The 17,952-nt window shown below is 45.3% G+C and overlaps 1 protein-coding gene across 2 annotated transcripts in view; it reads left to right on the top strand.

The window, feature by feature from the left end:
* The window catches only part of TCHP (trichoplein keratin filament binding), a 28,030-nt gene extending 23,220 nt beyond the window's left edge, over positions 1-4,810 (top strand). For both annotated transcript variants that reach the window (XM_069081764.1, XM_069081765.1), the window contains 7 exons: positions 1,064-1,176; positions 1,345-1,411; positions 1,705-1,877; positions 2,983-3,064; positions 3,225-3,410; positions 3,654-3,797; positions 4,219-4,810. In XM_069081764.1, coding sequence (XP_068937865.1) covers positions 1,064-1,176; positions 1,345-1,411; positions 1,705-1,877; positions 2,983-3,064; positions 3,225-3,410; positions 3,654-3,797; positions 4,219-4,251 — 798 coding nt within the window. In that variant the 3' untranslated portion in view covers positions 4,252-4,810. The remainder of the gene's footprint in view (positions 1-1,063; positions 1,177-1,344; positions 1,412-1,704; positions 1,878-2,982; positions 3,065-3,224; positions 3,411-3,653; positions 3,798-4,218) is intronic.
* The last annotated feature ends 13,142 nt before the right edge of the window (positions 4,811-17,952 follow it).

Genomic DNA, 17,952 nt, shown 5'->3' with positions numbered 1-17,952 from the left:
GCCCAGTGAGGCGGGGCGGCCTGCGGGCCCACTGCAGTGTGAGCCTGCGGCTGGGCCCACTTTCCCCATTTTATGGCTGTCTGGTAATGCTCCTTTCTGAACCTAACCAGGTGGTACTCAAACCATAGACATGCATTGACTGCCAGGTCCATACCCAAAGTTTTTTTCAGGTTAATCACAAATTTCTGAACTTGTGTTCCACCAGCCTGGCCTTCAGGAGCCGTGGGGTCATCCCACATGGATGAATGTGGGCCACGATGAAGCCCACAGTGAGGTTGTTAGTGGAATGTGTGCTTATGTGCAAACATGCATGCATTTCTCCAGCTCTCTGGCCAGCATTGGAGGGCTTTAGTCCCACTTATTATTGGAAGTACTGGTGAAATAATGATTCTAAAGTCCCAGTATAGTTTTTAAACACATATGCATGTGTCTGTATCACACATACACACACACATATCCATACATAAAAATGCATACATCCTAATATCTCATTCTAGTATTGTGACTCGTATTCAGCCTATATTTGGATTAGTACCATATTTCTGTTCCTTTGTTTTACACACACACACACACACATGCGCACACTTTCTGTTCTTAAATCCTAGAACATTAATGAAATGGAGTTCATATAAAATTCCTTAGGTGTCTTGATAAACCTGCTGTTACTGTTCTCTTTTCACTCTTGAATTCTCAAATGATTGCTATGTAGGTCTGATTTATTCTGCTTTTCTTAGCACTGATCATGGGATCCCTGATGGCCAAAAAATGTTTGTAGGTCAGTGTTCGGAGATTTTCCTAGGGAGACCTGGCAATAATCTGACTCCAGGTTCTAGAAAGCTCAGGTTTTTGAGATCTTGCCTGTGCTGGGTAGAGAGAAGAGGGCAGGGTCTCTTTCATTCAGAGAGTGCCCTGCTGACCTGACGCCCCACGGATCTTCCTGCGCCTGGTGGTCTGGTCCTGGTGGCCCAGCCCAGATGTGCTACTGCCTTTGATATTTGCTAATGACTGAGCTGTTCACAGAGGGGAAATAGAAATCACTTTATTTTATTTTTATTATTCACAGGCAACAAAACTGAAGAAAGAACAAGAAAACCTGTTGCGGCAGCAGTGGGAGCTTGGTTTACTGGAGGAAAAAAGGAAGAACATGGAGGAGTATAGGAAGAAGGCAGAGCTGGGGTACAGGCAGGGGCAGGGGTGGGCACCAGGGACATGCGTTTCTGAGTCTTCCCCTCTCACTTGCCAGGCAAACAATAGCAAAGCTTGGATTTTCCCCAGAACTCCAGACAAAACAGCAGAACCGATGTGAAAGTGCTTGATGCAGTTTATGTTTCATTTCTTGTTCAGACGCTTCTTGAGACACCAGTACAACGCTCAGCTGAACAGGCGCACCCAGCAGATCCAGGAGGAGCTGGTAAGAGAGTCCCCTGGGTGAGGCCTCGCTGTCCCTTTACCCGACGCTCCAGGATTGGCCAATGGCACCCTAAGAATGGTTCCCTGAAGGGAAGGGAGGCTGAGGGTGGGGTTTGTGAAGAGCTCTCCATTCTCGGTACGCTGCTGGGAAACCATTGGCTTATTCACGTGCTGAGTCTGCAGTGTGTGGAGCACAGCGTTAGACGTTGTCCCTGTGGGGTCCGCGGCCATGCAGAGTGCTGACGGGGGCGGGGAGGAGCGCAGAGTTCTGAAGCCCGTCACCCCTTCCCTCAGGAGGCCGACAAACGGATCCTCTTGGCCCTTCTGGAGAAGGAAGATGAGGACCAGCGGCGAGACTCAGCCCGGCGGGAGCAGGCGGCCGCAGATGCCGCCTGGATGAAGCAAGTCATTGAGGACCAGCTGGAGCTGGAGAGGGCCCGGGAAGCAGAGCTGCAGCTGTTGTACAGGTGCGGGCTCAGCCTCTCACCCAGGGCTCTGTGTTTGGCAGCACCGGCTCCTTTTCCTGCACAGGCCTCATTTGCCAAGGCCTCCCACTTTTGCCTTTGGACCATGTCTGCTCTGACCTTGCCCCCACCCAGGGTAGGCCCCCCTCACCTACCCTGATGATTGCCGTAGCTGCTGGGGGGTCTGCTGCCCCAAGGTTCTCCCTGCCTATTCTCCACTCAGCCTCTACAGTACAGATCTGATTCTTTCCTGCCCAGTAAACCCTGGTGGCCCCCAAGGCCTCTGGCAGCAAACTAAAGTGCTCTGTTTGGCATTCAGAGCCCCTCTGACCCTCCCAGGCCTCTCACCCCTTGTCCAAGGACCCTGGCCTCTTGGCCCATCTCCCCACAAGTCTCCACCCTGAGCACTTTCTGTGGCTGCCCCCCAGGCATGGAATGTTCTCCCTGCCTTTTGTGTGGCTGGCTTCCTTCAAGCCCCACCTCAGATCCCAGCTTCCCAATCCCCCTTGGCCTCATTAGACTGGGAGCTCCTTGAGGGCAGGGGCCTCTGCCTGCCTTCCTTGTATACCCAGTACTTAGCACAATGCCTTACACACAGCTGGCACTTAATACGTGCTTGTTTATTTTTAGACTGTTTAAAGGGGAAGGCAGCCCAGTGTGCTGGAAAGAGCAGTGTGCTAAGGTGCGGAAGACCCAAATTTCTGAGCTGGGTGACCTTAGATGAGTCTCTTGGCCTCCTGAGCTTCGGCTTCCTCATCAGAATAATGACGGTCAGCACTGCCTGCTTAGGAAAGTGCTCTGTACATTGGGATACCTGTAGAAAAGTGGACTCTCCTCAGGGGGCCTGCTGATCACAAACACTTCTTGTGTTCACACATAAGGGACGTGCACCAAAGGCCTGCGCTGGAGGCCCCCTTTGTGGAGAAGCCGGGTGTTTTCATAGTTATTTCCTTTGGATGTTTGAGTTAGAACATTGGGAGATTGAAGTCGACTTGCTGGGCCCAGAAGTAAAAGAGAACCCAGGGATGATGCTCCTTGAACTCATTTGTTCTCTGATTGATGAGATTGGGGCACTGACGCTCATCTTCTCCGTTTTCTCTTTCTCCAGGGAAGAGGCCAAGCAGATGTGGGAGAAGAGAGAGGCCGAGTGGGAGAGAGAGAGGCAGGCTCGAGACCGGCTGATGAAGGAGGTAGGAGGGCAGCCAGATGATCCGCCCCTGGGCCTGGGCAGCCTCACCCCGGCTGTCTGAGGCCCTTCTGGCCCCCGGCTTTCTGGAATCAGGCTTCCTGTCTACTGGACTGGGGGCCACAGCTCCTCCTTCTTTGTTCCCTTCTTCTGTCTGAGAGCAGGTCCTTGCAGAGAGACAGCATCAGCTCCAAGAAAAGATTGAACTCAACCGGCGTGCGCAGGAGGAAGCCTTGAAGTACCGGGAGCAGCTGATCCGAGTCCTGGAGGAGGCGAGGGAGGAGACCCGGAGAGGGAGGGCCGAGGAGGCCGAGCTAAAGACAGCTCGGAAGCAGGAGCTAGAGGCGCAGGTGAATGTGGGCCCAAGCCAGGGGAGGGCAGGACTGAGCTGGGAGCCCAGGGGGACGGGGCAGGGTGGCTGAGCCGGGAGCCTGGGGGGGCCGGGGGGGCTGAGCTGGGAGCCCAGGGGGACAGGGGGTGGCTGAGCTGGAAATCCAGGGGGTAACTGGGGGCTGAGCCGGGAGCCCAGGGGGTCGGGGTGGGGCTGAGTCGGGGAGCCGCCCCAGGTCTGACAGTCACGTCTACCCACTCAGGTCGCAGAGCGCCATCTCCAAGAGCAGGAAGAGCTGGAGCAGCAGAGGAAGGAGGAGGAGGAGGCTCAGCTTGCGGACCAGCTGTCAGAGGAGCTCGTGGAGCAGGAGGCCCGTCTGATGAGCCAGAGGGGCTTTCAGTCCAAGGTACAGCCTTCAGGGGCCGGCCTGCGGCTCAGCTCGGCAGGTGCTCTTAGAAAAGCTAAGCCCAAGCTCGATTTTGGAGGGGCAGTGTCCCTTCCTCCTTCGCGCCACTGTCCCTCAAGTCAAGGCTCATTTGCCTCTTTGCAGCTTCTCTCCACGGTGCCCAGTTTTCTCCTTGAGTTATCAAGCAAAACCCCCTAATCTCTCCCCCTTGTAAAAACTGCTCACATGCTCAGAGTCGTATCATAACAATGCGCACCCCCCACCCCCACTTCTCTCTGGCCTGAACCTTCCTGCTCCCTTCAGATAAGCCCCTTCACCATCCCAGTCACGTCTTCTGTTTCCTTTACCTCAAATTTAAGGAGAGCTGTTCTCTAATGCCTGATGGGGATGCTCAGGGGTGTTTCTGCTCTCTCCTTTCTAGCCGTATGGTCGTCCCAAAATTGCCTGGAACTGAACCTGGACGCCCAGCAAGCACTAGGACCAAGGATGCTGAGGTGTAGGTTGTGTTGCTAGTAAACCCAGTCAGGTATTTTGGGGATTAAAAATAAACTATATTATGCTCACCATTTGGAAAGGGTCACGGTGGCATTGCTCAGAGTGAAGTGAATGGCTGGAGGGAAGGGCCAGACAGTAAGGAGCTGGGATGTGGGCAGGCAGGCTGATGTAAAAATGTAAGCCTTTTCAGTTGTAAAAGTGTAATGAAATGTAGGCGAACATTTAGATAAATTTAGATTAAAATATGGAAACTAACTTTATTTATAAATAGCAGAAGGTTCTAAAGTTCTTAATTATTAAGTGTTGGGAGTTTGACTTTTCAGGAAGAAGTTCCATGTAAGCTCTTAAGACAGAACACACAAGACAGTATGTGTCTTTTCTGTTGGCTCATGCTCAATTTCAGATCCCCCACAGTTACTAGTAAATGTAACATTAGTGATATGGTCAGCTTATTGTTTAAGTATAATTAAGGCACTTATTTATTGGAGATATTTTTCAATAAATTTTTTAAAAATAAACATATTTAGTATTTTATCTCATGTATTCTGTCTATTGCTAGTAATAGGGTCTTTGTACAGTTTACTACAGTTGTTTAATTTAAGATACCTTGTAAGTCACTAAAGGAATGACTATCTACTGTTGAAGTGGGCAGAGCTCCTCTTGGGAAAAACAGTTGCAGTTGTATCAAAGGAGGGTGAGTTAAACCATGAGAACCTTGAAATATTCAGACATTTTACCTAGAGAAGCTGTGCTTGAAGACTACACCAGCCACACAACACACACCAAGAACCTAAGAAACAAAATAAACTCTTGTTCCAGATACTAACCCTTATCCTTAAGCTATTTTGAGCCAATCTCTGTAGTATATATAGGTGTGGAATGATGTCCCTTGACCTAAAAATAGGATGATGGCCCAGAGACTTTTCACCTAGGTGGGGAGCCTCCTGAAGGAAATGGTAGAGAATTTCTTTACTTACATGGCCAAGAATGGGATTGATATTTCTGGATTGCCAGTTAAATGATAGGAACAACATGTTACTGATCAGAGGTGGAATGCACCCGTAAAAGGTCAGTAAAGAATGCATTTACAGGGAATCTTGAACGCTCAGTCCAAAGAACTTTAAACTAAAAAAAAAGGGGAGGAGAATTAAAAAACAGCCTTCATACCTGAACCAAACTTAGGTACCACAAACAGTAGCATAGTATAGGACCCAGACATCAGCAAAAGACAAAATTCCAAGAAAGGAGCTGATAGTAAACCCATGGCCTCTGGTGTCCATGGAGAACAGGCAAGGCCACCTAGACATAGACGTCATCAGTGAACTTCAGGGGCCGTGAGGCTCTTGACCAGAATATGGTTCTGGAACAGAGAAGCTCATCCCAAGGAAGAGGGTAGAGAGCGAGGTAGGAGAAAGTGGGATGGTATTGTATGTTAGGGTATGACCCTCATGAAGAATTCAGAAGGAGAGAAAATAAAGTCCTCTTCATTGAAAAATTAAAATTTTTAAAGAGAGAGTCTAAGAACCAGAAGAGGGAAGGATTGTGGGGAGCATTGGGTAAAGATCAGCCAATCAGTAAGCACTTTGTAGGCACCTGCATTCTGGCACCATGAACTAAGCACTAAGGACACAGGTGCCAAGAGGGAAACCATTCCTACTCCCAAGGAACTTACTTTCTGATGGGAAGACAAGTACATAGAAAAGTGTTTGCAGCATAAATATGCAGGTAAAAATACCACTGGATTCAAAGCAGTTAAATGAAAGATAGTTTGGAAGACAGGACACTAGCTGTTGCAGTCAAGAAAAGCTTCTCATAGAAAGTCACGCTTGAGCTGTCTTAAAGAAATTGATGGGGGGGTGTGAAGAGGGGGAGATCAGGAGCTTCAGAGGGCGTGCCAGGCATGGGTCACAGCCAGTACAAAGGCATGGAGGTGGTAGGTGGAGGAGCAGAGAGAAGGCCAGTCTGGCTTGGAGATGGCATCCCTGGGTCAGGGCCAGGGGGATTGGGCTTTAAAAGCTAGACAGAGGAACTTGTACTTGATCCTAGAACCAGTGGGAGCCACTGGAGTTGGCTGGAAATGAACAAGTAGATCTAGAAAATGCTCCAGACCAAATCCTGATGAGGAAATACAGAAAAGAGAACAGCGAGTCAGTTGTCCATCCTAGCCTGGCATTGTGAGACAGATGAGGAGGTCTGAGTCTGCAGACACTGGGAATGAGTGAAGCTAGGAGTGTCACTTGTAAGCACTTCAGTGCCCAGGGAGGGACTGTGTACCAAGGCAGGAGGAACTCCCAGGCTCGTTCCAGGGCACTGTGTCACCCTCTCCCCAGCTCCCGATCACAAATCCAGAAAGGACTGAGAAGGGAACCTGTGCCCAGGGATGGCCCAGGTTTAGTCCCTTCCTGGGTAGGGAGGCCATGGGCTGTGTGCCAAGAAAGGAGGAGGTTAGAAGCAAGCAGACTCAGACCTCAGACAGAGTCTCACATTCCAACATCTCGCCTAGCTGACAGAGGAAGAACCAGGGCAGAATTCCCAGACCAAAGGGAAGCCTACATTTCTCTCACTGTGAACCAAGAGTTTTCTATATGACTGATCAGGGCTGTGTCCAGCTCCACCTGGCCCTGCTCAGACCCAAACCTAGGTCAGACTAGGGCAGCAGCAATCTAACTTTGCTCTGGATCACTCTGGGAGTGCTGAAATTTTGCAGATCCCTAACCTGAGCTGTTGCTGAGGTCTTAGAATAACCCAACACTCTACCCCCAAGAAAACCATGGGACCAGCCCAGACCTTCCCTCCACAGTTGCTGCAGAGTCCAGCCCTTACATCAAGTCCAAAGTCAAGAAATGAACTGGGAAAATGAGCAAACAAAAAAAGAACCCCAACCATAAAGAGCTATTCTGGTGGCAGGGAAGCTCAAGATATAAATACGGATGAACAGAGTGACTCCAAAACAGCTATGGACAAAGCCTCAAGGAAGAACGCAGTTTGAGCACAAACTCAACTATACTGCCTACAAAAGAGATGAAGCTTTGTTTTAAAAGGTTTTTTTTTTCCCCAAAAATATGAGGTATTTTTATAAATGGAATAAAAGTACTTGAGGAAAAAAATTGGAAAAGAAACAGAGCTGTGGAAGAAAGAAGTAGAAATGCAATCAACAACTTGGCACAAAACTTAACCCAAGCAACAGACTCTGAAAATTAAAATGAACCAAGTAGGAAGAAGCCGGTGATTCCACATGACAGGAAGTATTAAAACAAAGTCAAAAGACTGAATTGAAATAGAATAAAATTTAAGATGAGACCTAGAAAACAGATTGAGGAGAAAAATTTAAGAATCATTGGACTATCTGAATGCCATGACCAGAAAAAGAGCCGAGACATCCTACTTCAAGATATCTTAAGAGAAAACTGCCTATATCTCTTAGAACCAGAAGGCAAAGAGGAAATAGTAAGAAGCTATGAATCACCTTCTGAAAGGAACCCCAAAAGGAAAACCTCCAGGAACATCATAGCCAACATACAGTTTCCAGGTCAAAGGAAAAGCACTATGAGATATTTAGACAGAAAGAAAGAAGTCAAGTACCCAGGAGCCATAATCAGGATCACACGATTTAGTAACCTTGAATATAAAGGATCAGAGAACTTGGAATTCAGTATTTCAGAAGGCAAAAGGATATAGGCTTACAGACATGAATAACTGAACCAGCAAAACTGAGTGTAGTTCTACGGGGAGGAAAAGGATCTTTAACAAAATAAAGGATTTCCAAGCGTTCCTGATGAAAAGACCAGAAAATCTTTGAAGTTCAAATGCAAGAGCCTGGAGAAAACAAAAACAGAGAAACATAAATTAACAATGATGAAGGATTAAACAAAGACAAAATTGCTTACATTTAAATATGGGGAGATGATACATGTGTTCCCTCTGAACCCTAACATCATGGGTAGTTATAGAGGGAATCCAATTAGAAAAAGCTTGGGAGTGGTTCTATTTTTATCTTGATCTTAAGAAAAGAATGGAAAGAGGGTGGAGCAGGAAGGGAAAGGAAGGCTAGGGAAAATTATCTCACATAACCAGGGTGTACAAGTACACATCTGTAATGGGAATGGGAATTTGAAGATCTTCCCTGCCCCTTAATAGGCCTGGGGGGAGTTTGAAGACCTCTCCTGCTTTGCCCCCAATAGGATGAATGTAGTCACATAGAACCTGTTGGTAGGAGGAGTTTGCTGAAGGGAAGCAGAACTCACAAGAAGCTGGTAGTCAGAGCTACCCATACAGTGGGAGAGAAAGGACACTCAGGCAAGGAGATAGAGAGGTTTGTGAGTAAATATTGATCTTGTATTGATTTGTGGGAAGGCTAAAGGATGCTGTGACTCAGCGTTATTATGGCTTCTGAATATCTTTGGTACTATGATGGAACCGGCTTACTGGTTTGGGGATTTGCTTTTCTGGTGTCTAAATGCTTCAGTTCTATCCTCTACCTGGTGAATCTGGTATATTTTGCAGTCGAATGTCATGCAATACTTATAGTCACAGTCTTAATCGTGATCATGGGTGCTGTAAATGTTGCACTGACACTACAACATCTTTACAAGGAAGAAGGAGGGATGGGGAGGGGGGGACTAACCAATATTTGAACCTTATTCATATGAACTAGTAAAAAAAAAATGGAATGCACATAATTGGGTACAGGAGGAAAAGGAGAGAAGGTGGGGGAATCAGAAAGATGGTAGATTAAGGGAGTGATCAGTACCAAGCAAAAAACAAACTCTTAAGTATGTACAAAAATATTTATGGCTTATTTTGAGGTGGCGAAGAACAAGGCTCTGAAGGAGTGCCCATAAATCGACATAAACAACAGCATCAGTAAACAAGAAATGGCATATAAATGTGATGGAATATTATTGTGCTGTACTCTCATCAGCACAATGACCAACACGCTGTTCCAGAGGACTAATGAGAAAATGTTATTCACCCTCTGACAGAAGTGACAGCTAAGCCACGTTGGATGACATAGGAGCCAAAAAGGCCTTGACGAGCTAAAGTACTGGGACCAAATCTGTTTAGATGAAATTCAACAAGACAGATGGGAAGTTGTATACTTGTGTTTCAAAACTCTCCAAGTATGAGATAGGGGAAGTGTAACTAGACAGTTCTTTTTAAAAATGATCAGGGGGGGGAGGGGGAGAGAGGGGCAGGTTAACCTCAAACTCAGCACTGATCAGGATACACATGGCAGTCAAAAGCCTGCAGTTATAGGAGGCTTAATCCCACTGTACTCTTCCCTAGAAAATACATCTGCATCATGACCCTGTATCAGCAAGCACCCCAAGTGTCCTGAGGGTTTGCTGCCAACACAGGTTCTTAGATCTGCTTTGATAAAGGAAAGCAACTCAAAATGGGTTAACAAGCTTACTTTAATCAGTCAAATATATATCGTTTACCTCGTTCAGGGGAAAAAGGTCAGCACCCTGAACTTCAAAGTATACAGGCAGAATTATCAAGACAGAAACAGATCAAGTAGACAGCTTTCCAAACTGTCCAACCATTACATCCATACTAAATCAACATCTGGGTTTTTCAAAGCTGGGGGGCTCTGGACAACGGCTTCCCAGAATCCAGATCAAATCACAGAACACTTCTCAAAGTGAGTCCCAAAACAAAGCTACACATCAGGGCTTATATAGCCTTCTGCTGGCTCAGAGAATGTAACAACCTTATTGACTCACTGGCCAATCAAGAAGTATCTACTGAAAAACAAGCCTCCCACCCCAGGCTCCAGGTGCACTTTAGCTTAGGGACAGGGAAGATCTTTAAATTTACATTCCCATTACAGACCCACAGGTCCAGGCACCACATTTGAGGAAGAACATTGATAAACTCTAGTTTATCTCCAGATAAAGCTCTCCAAGGTCCAGAGGATGATGAAGGGTGATGAGATCATGTTCCATGACGCTCAGTTCAATGCCAAACATTGTGCTAGGTGCAAGGGGGAAAGAGACTGCCTTCAAGAGGAATGATAGTGAGGATATATACCAAAAAATAACTTTGAGAGGGAGGGCATCGAGAACTCTGGGAATGAGGAATAGAAAGCTTCATCTTGAAAGAAAGGTAGTTGAACTAAGTCTTTTTAATATTTTATTTTTCCCCAAATACATGTAAATATTTTTAACATTCATTTTTTAAAATCTTGAGTTCCAAATCTCTTCCCACCAGCTCCATTGAGAAGGCAAGCATTCTGATACCAGTTATACATATGCAGTCATGCACATTTCCATATTGGTGATGGTTGTCCTTCATTCTTGAAGACCCAACAGTGTTCAACGAGGAAGGCTGGTCAGACCAATATGAGCTCAGAAGGCTCTTCCACAGGCTGGGTACAAATAGTCCGTATGAATATTTGGAGTAGAAAGGGCTCTAAATCCGTGCATCTCTCATTTCCTTTGAGCTACTACAATTCTGCTTTGCTCATAGAGAGCACAGTGCCTTCTTTAATGCTGGCACCCCATGCTGGACAATCCTGTGCCAGTGTCTCCTGTGTTTCACAATCAATTCCAAAATTCTTCAGAGACCTTGAAGAGTGTCCTTGCAATCATTTCTATGACAATTCAAATGGAAGCGATTCAGTTTCCTGGCATGGCGCTGGTACACTGTCCAGGTTTCACAGGCATCCAACAATGAGGTCAGCACCATGGCTCTGTAGACCTGCAGTTTGGTAGGCAGTCTGATACCTCTTCTCTCCCATACTGAACCAGCTGTGGCAATGCATGCGTCAACCTTCTCATCTCTGTGTACATTACTGGAAAGCACACTGCCAAGATAAGTGAACTTATCCACAGCATTCAAAACTTCTCTTGTAGCCAATGTTTCCACATATGCATGGTGTGGTGGTGGCTGGTGGAGCCCCTGTGTTTTCTTGGTGTTAATTGTTAGGCTAAAATTAGTACATGTGCCAGAGAATCAATCCATACTCTGTTGCATCTCAGCCTCAAAGGCTGCATTGAGTGAGCTGTGAATAAAACGTCATACACCAACTCTCTCTCCACTTTAGTCTTAGCCTATAGCCTTCTCAAGTTAAATAATTTACCATCAGTTAGTTAGCTCACTTTAGTACCATTTTAGACCTTGTTGAAGGCATCTGACAACACTGCTGAAAACATCATGCTTTTTAAAAAGCATGGGAGTGAGCACATATCCCCACTTCACTCCATTGATGACTAGGAAGATGTGAGAGCCTTGTCCCTTAGCTAGAACCCAGGCAAGCATGTCATCACACTTCTCTATGCAACCAAATTTTGATATAATTTTCCACAAACCCTCATGACTGTCAATATCAAAAGCCTCAGTCAGACAAGCAAGTGCTACGTATAGCTGTTCTGTTCCTGGCATTTCCCTCCCTTCCTCACTGAGAAGGCAAACAATTTGATATAGGTTATACATGTAGAGTCAAGCAAAACATTTCCGTATTACTCATGTTGTGAAAGGAAGCAGACCCCCCCCAAAAAAAACTCAAGAAAAATAAAGTAAAAAAAAAGTTGCTTGACTGCCTTCAGACTCCATCAGTTCTTTCTTTGGAGGTGGGTAGCATTTTCCATCATGGGTCCTTTGGAATTGTCTTGGCTCATTGTATTGCTGAGAATAGCTAAGTCATTCCCAGTTGATCAATATTACTGTACAATGTTCTCCTGGTTCTGAGTTGAACTGAGCCTTAAAGGAGGCAGAGGTGAGAAGGGAAGGCATCCCAGGCATGGGGTATAGCCCATGCAAAGGGAGATGATCATGTCTTGTGAGGTCACTTTGATTGAACAGTAGAATTCAGGAAAGGGAATTATGTATAGTAAATCTTAAAAGGAAGATTCGGGCCACGTTGTGAAGGATTTCAAATACCAGAGGAGTTCTTCTTTTATACCAAAGACAAGAGAGAGCCCTGAAGTTTCTTGAGCAGATAATTAACATGGTCAGACCTATGCTTTTGGAAAATCACTTTGGCAGCTGCACAGACAATAGATTAGTGAGGCTGGAGAGATGAAGCAAAGAGATTAATGAGAAGGCTAGAGGTGAACTTGGGTGGTGATCATGGCACTGAACCTTGTAAATATATTGGATTTGAGATAACTGGCACATTCAGTTTGAAACGTGAGTCAACTGCATTATTGTCATTTAGTTCTTTCGTGTCTAATTCTTTGTGACCCCATTTGGGATTTTCTTGGCAGAGATACTGGAGCAGTTTGCCATTTCCTCCTCTAGCTCATTTTATAGAGAAGGATGCTGAGACAGAAGAGGTTAAGCGACTTGCCCAGGGTCACGCAGCTAGTAAGTATCTGAGGCCAGATTTGTATTCAGGAAGATGAGTCTTCCTGACTCCAGATACAGTGTTCTATGCACTATGGCACCACCTAGCTTCCCGAGTCATCTGCATAGATACCCATGGGACTGATGAGATTCCCTAGAATAGGCAATATAAAATGTATAGGTTAAGGAGAAGAAATTAGAGGGCCCAGGACAGAGCCTCAGGGAATAGCCACAGTTGGACTGGGAGTGGGTGATGAGTTAGAAAAGGGGCAGTTAAACAGGTAGGACGAAGACCAAGAGAGAGCTGTGTCATAGAAGCCCAGAGAGGAGAGAGAAGCTGGGAGAAGGGGGACATAACCTTGAAATAGTAAAGAAAATTGAGAAAATGCCATTGAAGTTGAGATTAGGAGCTCCTCAGTGTTTCCACTGTATGATGAGGTTGGAAGCCAGAGTGAAAAGGGTTGAAAAGTGGGTGAGAGGAGAGGAAATGGAGGCAATTGGACCACAGGCTAATATGGGCCTCTCCACTGTGATCTAATAGCTCCAGCCTTGAGATCGAGACCTTTTAATGCAAACCAAATATTTCGTCTCTAAAGCAGGGAATGCTTTCTCTTTCTTCCTTTCATCTCTAAACATGATCAATAAATAAAATATGAGAGACAGCTCAGGTTTAGGTGAACCAACATATTTTTTTCTTAAATCACATATTACACAAGCTTGGAAACAAAACAAAACCAAAAAAAAAAGGTTCACATTTCCCCAGTCCTGAGGGAAGCAGGAAGTCTAAAGTGAGTAAACATCTCAAGCTGTCTGGAGAAAGGAGGAGGAGATGGGGAGGGTGTGTCGTCAATGAACAGTGAGATTTCACCCAAGACAGTCTCAGCACTCCAGCTCGGGACTCAGTGCGGATGCTAGCTGTGGCTACTGTCTCACACCTGATAGTCCCCTCTCTCCTATCTGATCTACTGACTCTGCTGCCAAAGTGATTTTTCTAAAGTGTAGATCTGATCGTGTCGTCTCCCCCTCCCCCTAATGAGCACCACTGGCTCCTGAATATTTCTAGGATCAGAGATAAACATCCTTGTTTTACATTTAAAGCTCTTCCTACTTTTCCAGTCTAATTACCCTTGGACACTGCCCTCCTCCTTAACTAATCCCTGTGCATAAAATGCTCTGTCCCCTCATCCCCACCTGGCAGTTTCCCTGGCTTTCTCCATGGTCCACAGAAACCCTTTCCCATTTCCACCCCGCCCCCACCAGCAGCTGACGCTTCCCTTTCTCAGAGTTCTTTCCACCTGCTCTGTTTCTGACTTATCGCTGCCTGGTTATTTACATGTTGTCTCATCCCGTTAGAATTCATGGCTACTCCTGGAGAGCAGGGACCACGTTTTTGCCTTCGTATCGCCTTAGCTGTGTGACCCTGGGCAAATCACTTAACCTCCTTCAGCCTCAGTTTCCACATCTTTTTTTCTCATGTTATTGTGAGGATAAAATGAGATGACATGTAAAGTGCTTTGAGAGTGCTAGCTATAATAATTATTATTATTGTTAGCACAGGGTCTGGCACATAGTAAGTGCTTATTGACCAGCTAAGGGCTTCCTACTTCTCTTGATTTTTTTCCTCCCTGGTTCTCCTTTACCAAAGGTGGAAGGGGCAGCTTGGGAGACCAGATACTTTTCCTCAGTTTGGATCCCTCCCCCCCAAGTCCCTCAGCCCTTTTCAGAAAAGGCTGAGCCAGGGCTACTTTTGGAAACAAATTCATTATTGAAGGTTCTCCCCAAGGCCCAGTCTCCCACCCCAGCCCCAGTGCCTGAGCCCCTACACCTTGCTTCCTTTCTCTTTCTCTTTCTGATGACCCTGTTGCATCAGGTTTAAGTTACACATCCCCCTTTCCCAAAAGATTCCTCCTTTCTAGGCCAGGTCTTATGTTACCTGCTTCTCTTCTTCAGTACAGTCTTCCTATCATTCATTGTCACTTTCCTGCCCTCTCAGCTGCCATGGTGGGGCCAAGCCAAGCCACGTATATATAGCACAAGCACAATGCCTTATCCCATCATCCGGAACAATTTAAATGGGCACAAAATCCTTCCCAGACAGGAGGAGAAGCCTGCTTGGCAAGGAACCAAGAATACTGGGCTAGATTCTCCTATAAGAATATGAGACCTATATTGAGTACAGATGAGCCAAGCCAAGGGAAATACATTCATTTTTAAATCTTTTTTATAAGGAATGGCTGAGGATAAGCTTAGAGACAGAGATAGATTGCTGTATACATGTAAAGATAAAGATATGTTTTACATGTTATATGATAGATTTTATGTATACATGCATATATGATATTCCACTCCAAAAGTCCCCAGCTGATCGAAAAGAAGGGAGGGAGGTGAGTTTTTTCCTCTCCTCCAGGTCAACACTTGGTCCTTATAATTACACAACCTTCACTCTCATTATTCTATAGTTTCAGTTAAGATTGTTGTATGGTGTACACAGTACATTGTTTTCCTGATTCCACCGACTTCACTCTGAATCAGTTCACATAAGTCTCCCATGCTTCTCTGAATTTTTTTATCGTCGTCGATTCTTTTGGCCCATTCATGATACTCCTGTACCACAATCTGTTTAGGCACTTCCCAATCAATGGGTGCATGGGAGCTTTCTGGTTTTTATACATAGAGATTTATGCCTAATAGTAAAATGTCTGAGTCAAAGGGCATAGACAGTCTAGTAACTTTATTTGCATAATTCCAAATTACTTTTCAGAATGGAAAACCATGAATTAATGTGTTTGTCTTTCTTTGTATCCCCAGCACTTAACACAAGCTTGTTCACTGACTGTGTGACTGTCCATTTCTATAATTCCTCCAAAACAGGCTATTCCCATTTTTTGTCATCTTTTCCAATTTACTGGGGATAAGGTAAAACTTCAGGGTTATTTCTCTTACTAGAAATGATTTGGAGCATTCTTTCATGTGGTTGTTAATACTTTTCAAGGAAAATGGTAATGTTTTATAAAGGCAATGGTGTTAAAAAAAATTATAACTTTTTATGATGACTGTATAAGAAACGCCAGAGACATAACTAGCATTTCTGTGCCTGGGACAAATACTACAAAACTCTCCTTGTCCAACCAGTGCAAAAGGAACTGTCAAATCAACTTTTTAAGACAAATTCTGTTTTGGAAATGGGGAGAATCTCAGGCCCTGGGAAACAAGGCCCTGTCTGGGGGAGACCCTTTTCACTGGGGAAAGAGAGAAATTCTAGAACATGGAAAAGCTGCAAGCAGTGGAGGCAGCTGACTAGGGGAATGCAGGGTGGAACCGGGCCGGGGAGTAAGCTCCCTTTAACTCATTATTCTCGCTACCCAGGCATTAAGCCTTTTTAGTCCTGTCTTCGGAAGAAAAACAAGTACTGACCGTGCCCTCTAAATTTTGGTGACTTAGAGCGTAGCTTCAGCCATCCTGCCCTTGTTAAAGTTCTGACAAGTCCCAAAGTGATCAATCTCTTCCCATATTAACTATAACCATTTGAAAAAAGTCCTCAAACAAGGCAGAAAGACACTGATGTGCAGAGGTACAGTTCTGAGGCAGGGCAGGGTTTGGTTTGCATAATAACTGTAGTTAACCAGTTTTTATTCCTATTTTACTAAGCCTTCTCTGACTCTTCAGCCTCCAGGACTCAGGGATCTGGCTGCTGTTAAGTCCTAACGGGAAACCCAGGTTTAGTGGCTCATTTTCAATATTTAAGTTACATTAGCCCGTGCCCTACTTACATTCTGCTAATTGAATAACTGCTTTCCTATTTCCTGTTGTAACTTCCTCTGAACAAGGATTTGTTGGCAGAATACCTTAATAGCTAGTTCAGAGGAGGGCCAGGGAAAATGTTGGACATTGTTTTTCTTTTTTTGGGAGGACCTTTTGCAAAGAACACTGGGTTTTGAAGATGAAAGACCTGGATTTAAATCCTGGCTTTGCAAATTACTAAGTGACCTTGGGCAAGTCATTTAACTTTGCTGGACCTCAGTTTCCTCATGTGTCAAATGAAGGAATCAATAAATAAACATTCATTAAGTACCAGTGGCTCAAAAGAAATGTAGAACGAGAGATGTGCAAACCTTCCAAGCTCCTGTCGGTCTGATCAACACATTGCACCTTGACTCTAACACAGTGATGTCATTGTGGTCCTCTTCCAGAACAAAGGACAAACACCAACCAGCTATGTGTCAGGCACTGTACAAAGTTAGTAAGATTTATTGAGTCCTTACTATTTGCCAGGCAGTTTGCTGAGCTCTGAAGATACAAAGAAATCAACAAAATCAATAGCTGCTATGTGCCAATCACTATACTGAACACTGAGGCTACAAAGAAGTCAGCAAACATTTATTGAATCCCTACTGTGTGTCAGGCACTGTGTATACAAAGTGGTCCACAAACATTTGTTAAGTGCCTACTATGTGCCAGGTATTGTATTAAATAATGGGAATAGAAAGAAGTCGAGAAGCATTTATTAAGTACCTACAGTATACTGAATTGTGCTAAGCACTGGAGAGCCAAAGAGAAGCGAAAGTCAGTCCCTGCCCTTAATAAGCTCAGTCTAATGGGGGAGACGGCTTGCAAACAACTATAAGCTACATGAAGGTTAAATTGAAGATAATCAACAGAGGGAAGGCACTAGAATAAGAGGGCTCCAGGAGGGCTTCTTGTAGAAGGTGAGATTTTTGTTGGGATTTGGAGGAGGCCAGGGAAGGCAAGAGGCTGAGATGAGAAGGAGGAAGAGAATGCCATGCTTGGTGTCACTCATGACAGGATGTAGAGGGTCTTGTTCAAGATAGTTTCAGTGGGATCAAGAAGACTGGCAAGGCTGGGGGTCGGGCAGCTTATGAAAGGCTCTGAACACCAAACAAAGCATTTTGTGTTTGCTCCTGGAGGTGTTAGGGAAGATTCTGGAGTTTATTGAGGAAGGGGTGACATGATCAGCCCTGTGCTTTAGGAAAATTCCTTTGGTGACCAAATGGAGGATGAATCAGAGTGGGGAGAGACTGGAAGGCAACCCCATCAGCAACTATTGCAACAATCCAGGTGTGAGATGATGAAGGCCTGTACCGCGATAATAGCAGCACCAGAAAAGAGAAGGGGGTATTTGAGAGATGCTGCAGTGGTGAAATTGACACAGATATTGCAAAGGTGAAATGGACACAGAGGTGTTGAAAAGGTGAAATGGACAAGAGATGCTGCAGAGGTGAAATTGACACAGAGATATTGCAAAGGTGATGGACACAGAGGTGTTGAAAGGGTGAAATGGACAAGAGATGCTACAGAGGTGAAATTGACACAGATATTGCAAAGGTGAAATGGACAAGAGATGCTGCAGAGG

Source organism: Petaurus breviceps, unplaced genomic scaffold, assembly GCF_028583685.1.
Source record: "Petaurus breviceps papuanus isolate PSGF00001 unplaced genomic scaffold, PetGlider_PUasm1.0 99, whole genome shotgun sequence".
In the NCBI taxonomy this organism is placed as follows: domain Eukaryota; kingdom Metazoa; phylum Chordata; class Mammalia; order Diprotodontia; family Petauridae; genus Petaurus; species Petaurus breviceps.
This window is presented reverse-complemented; position numbering and strand designations above follow the sequence as displayed.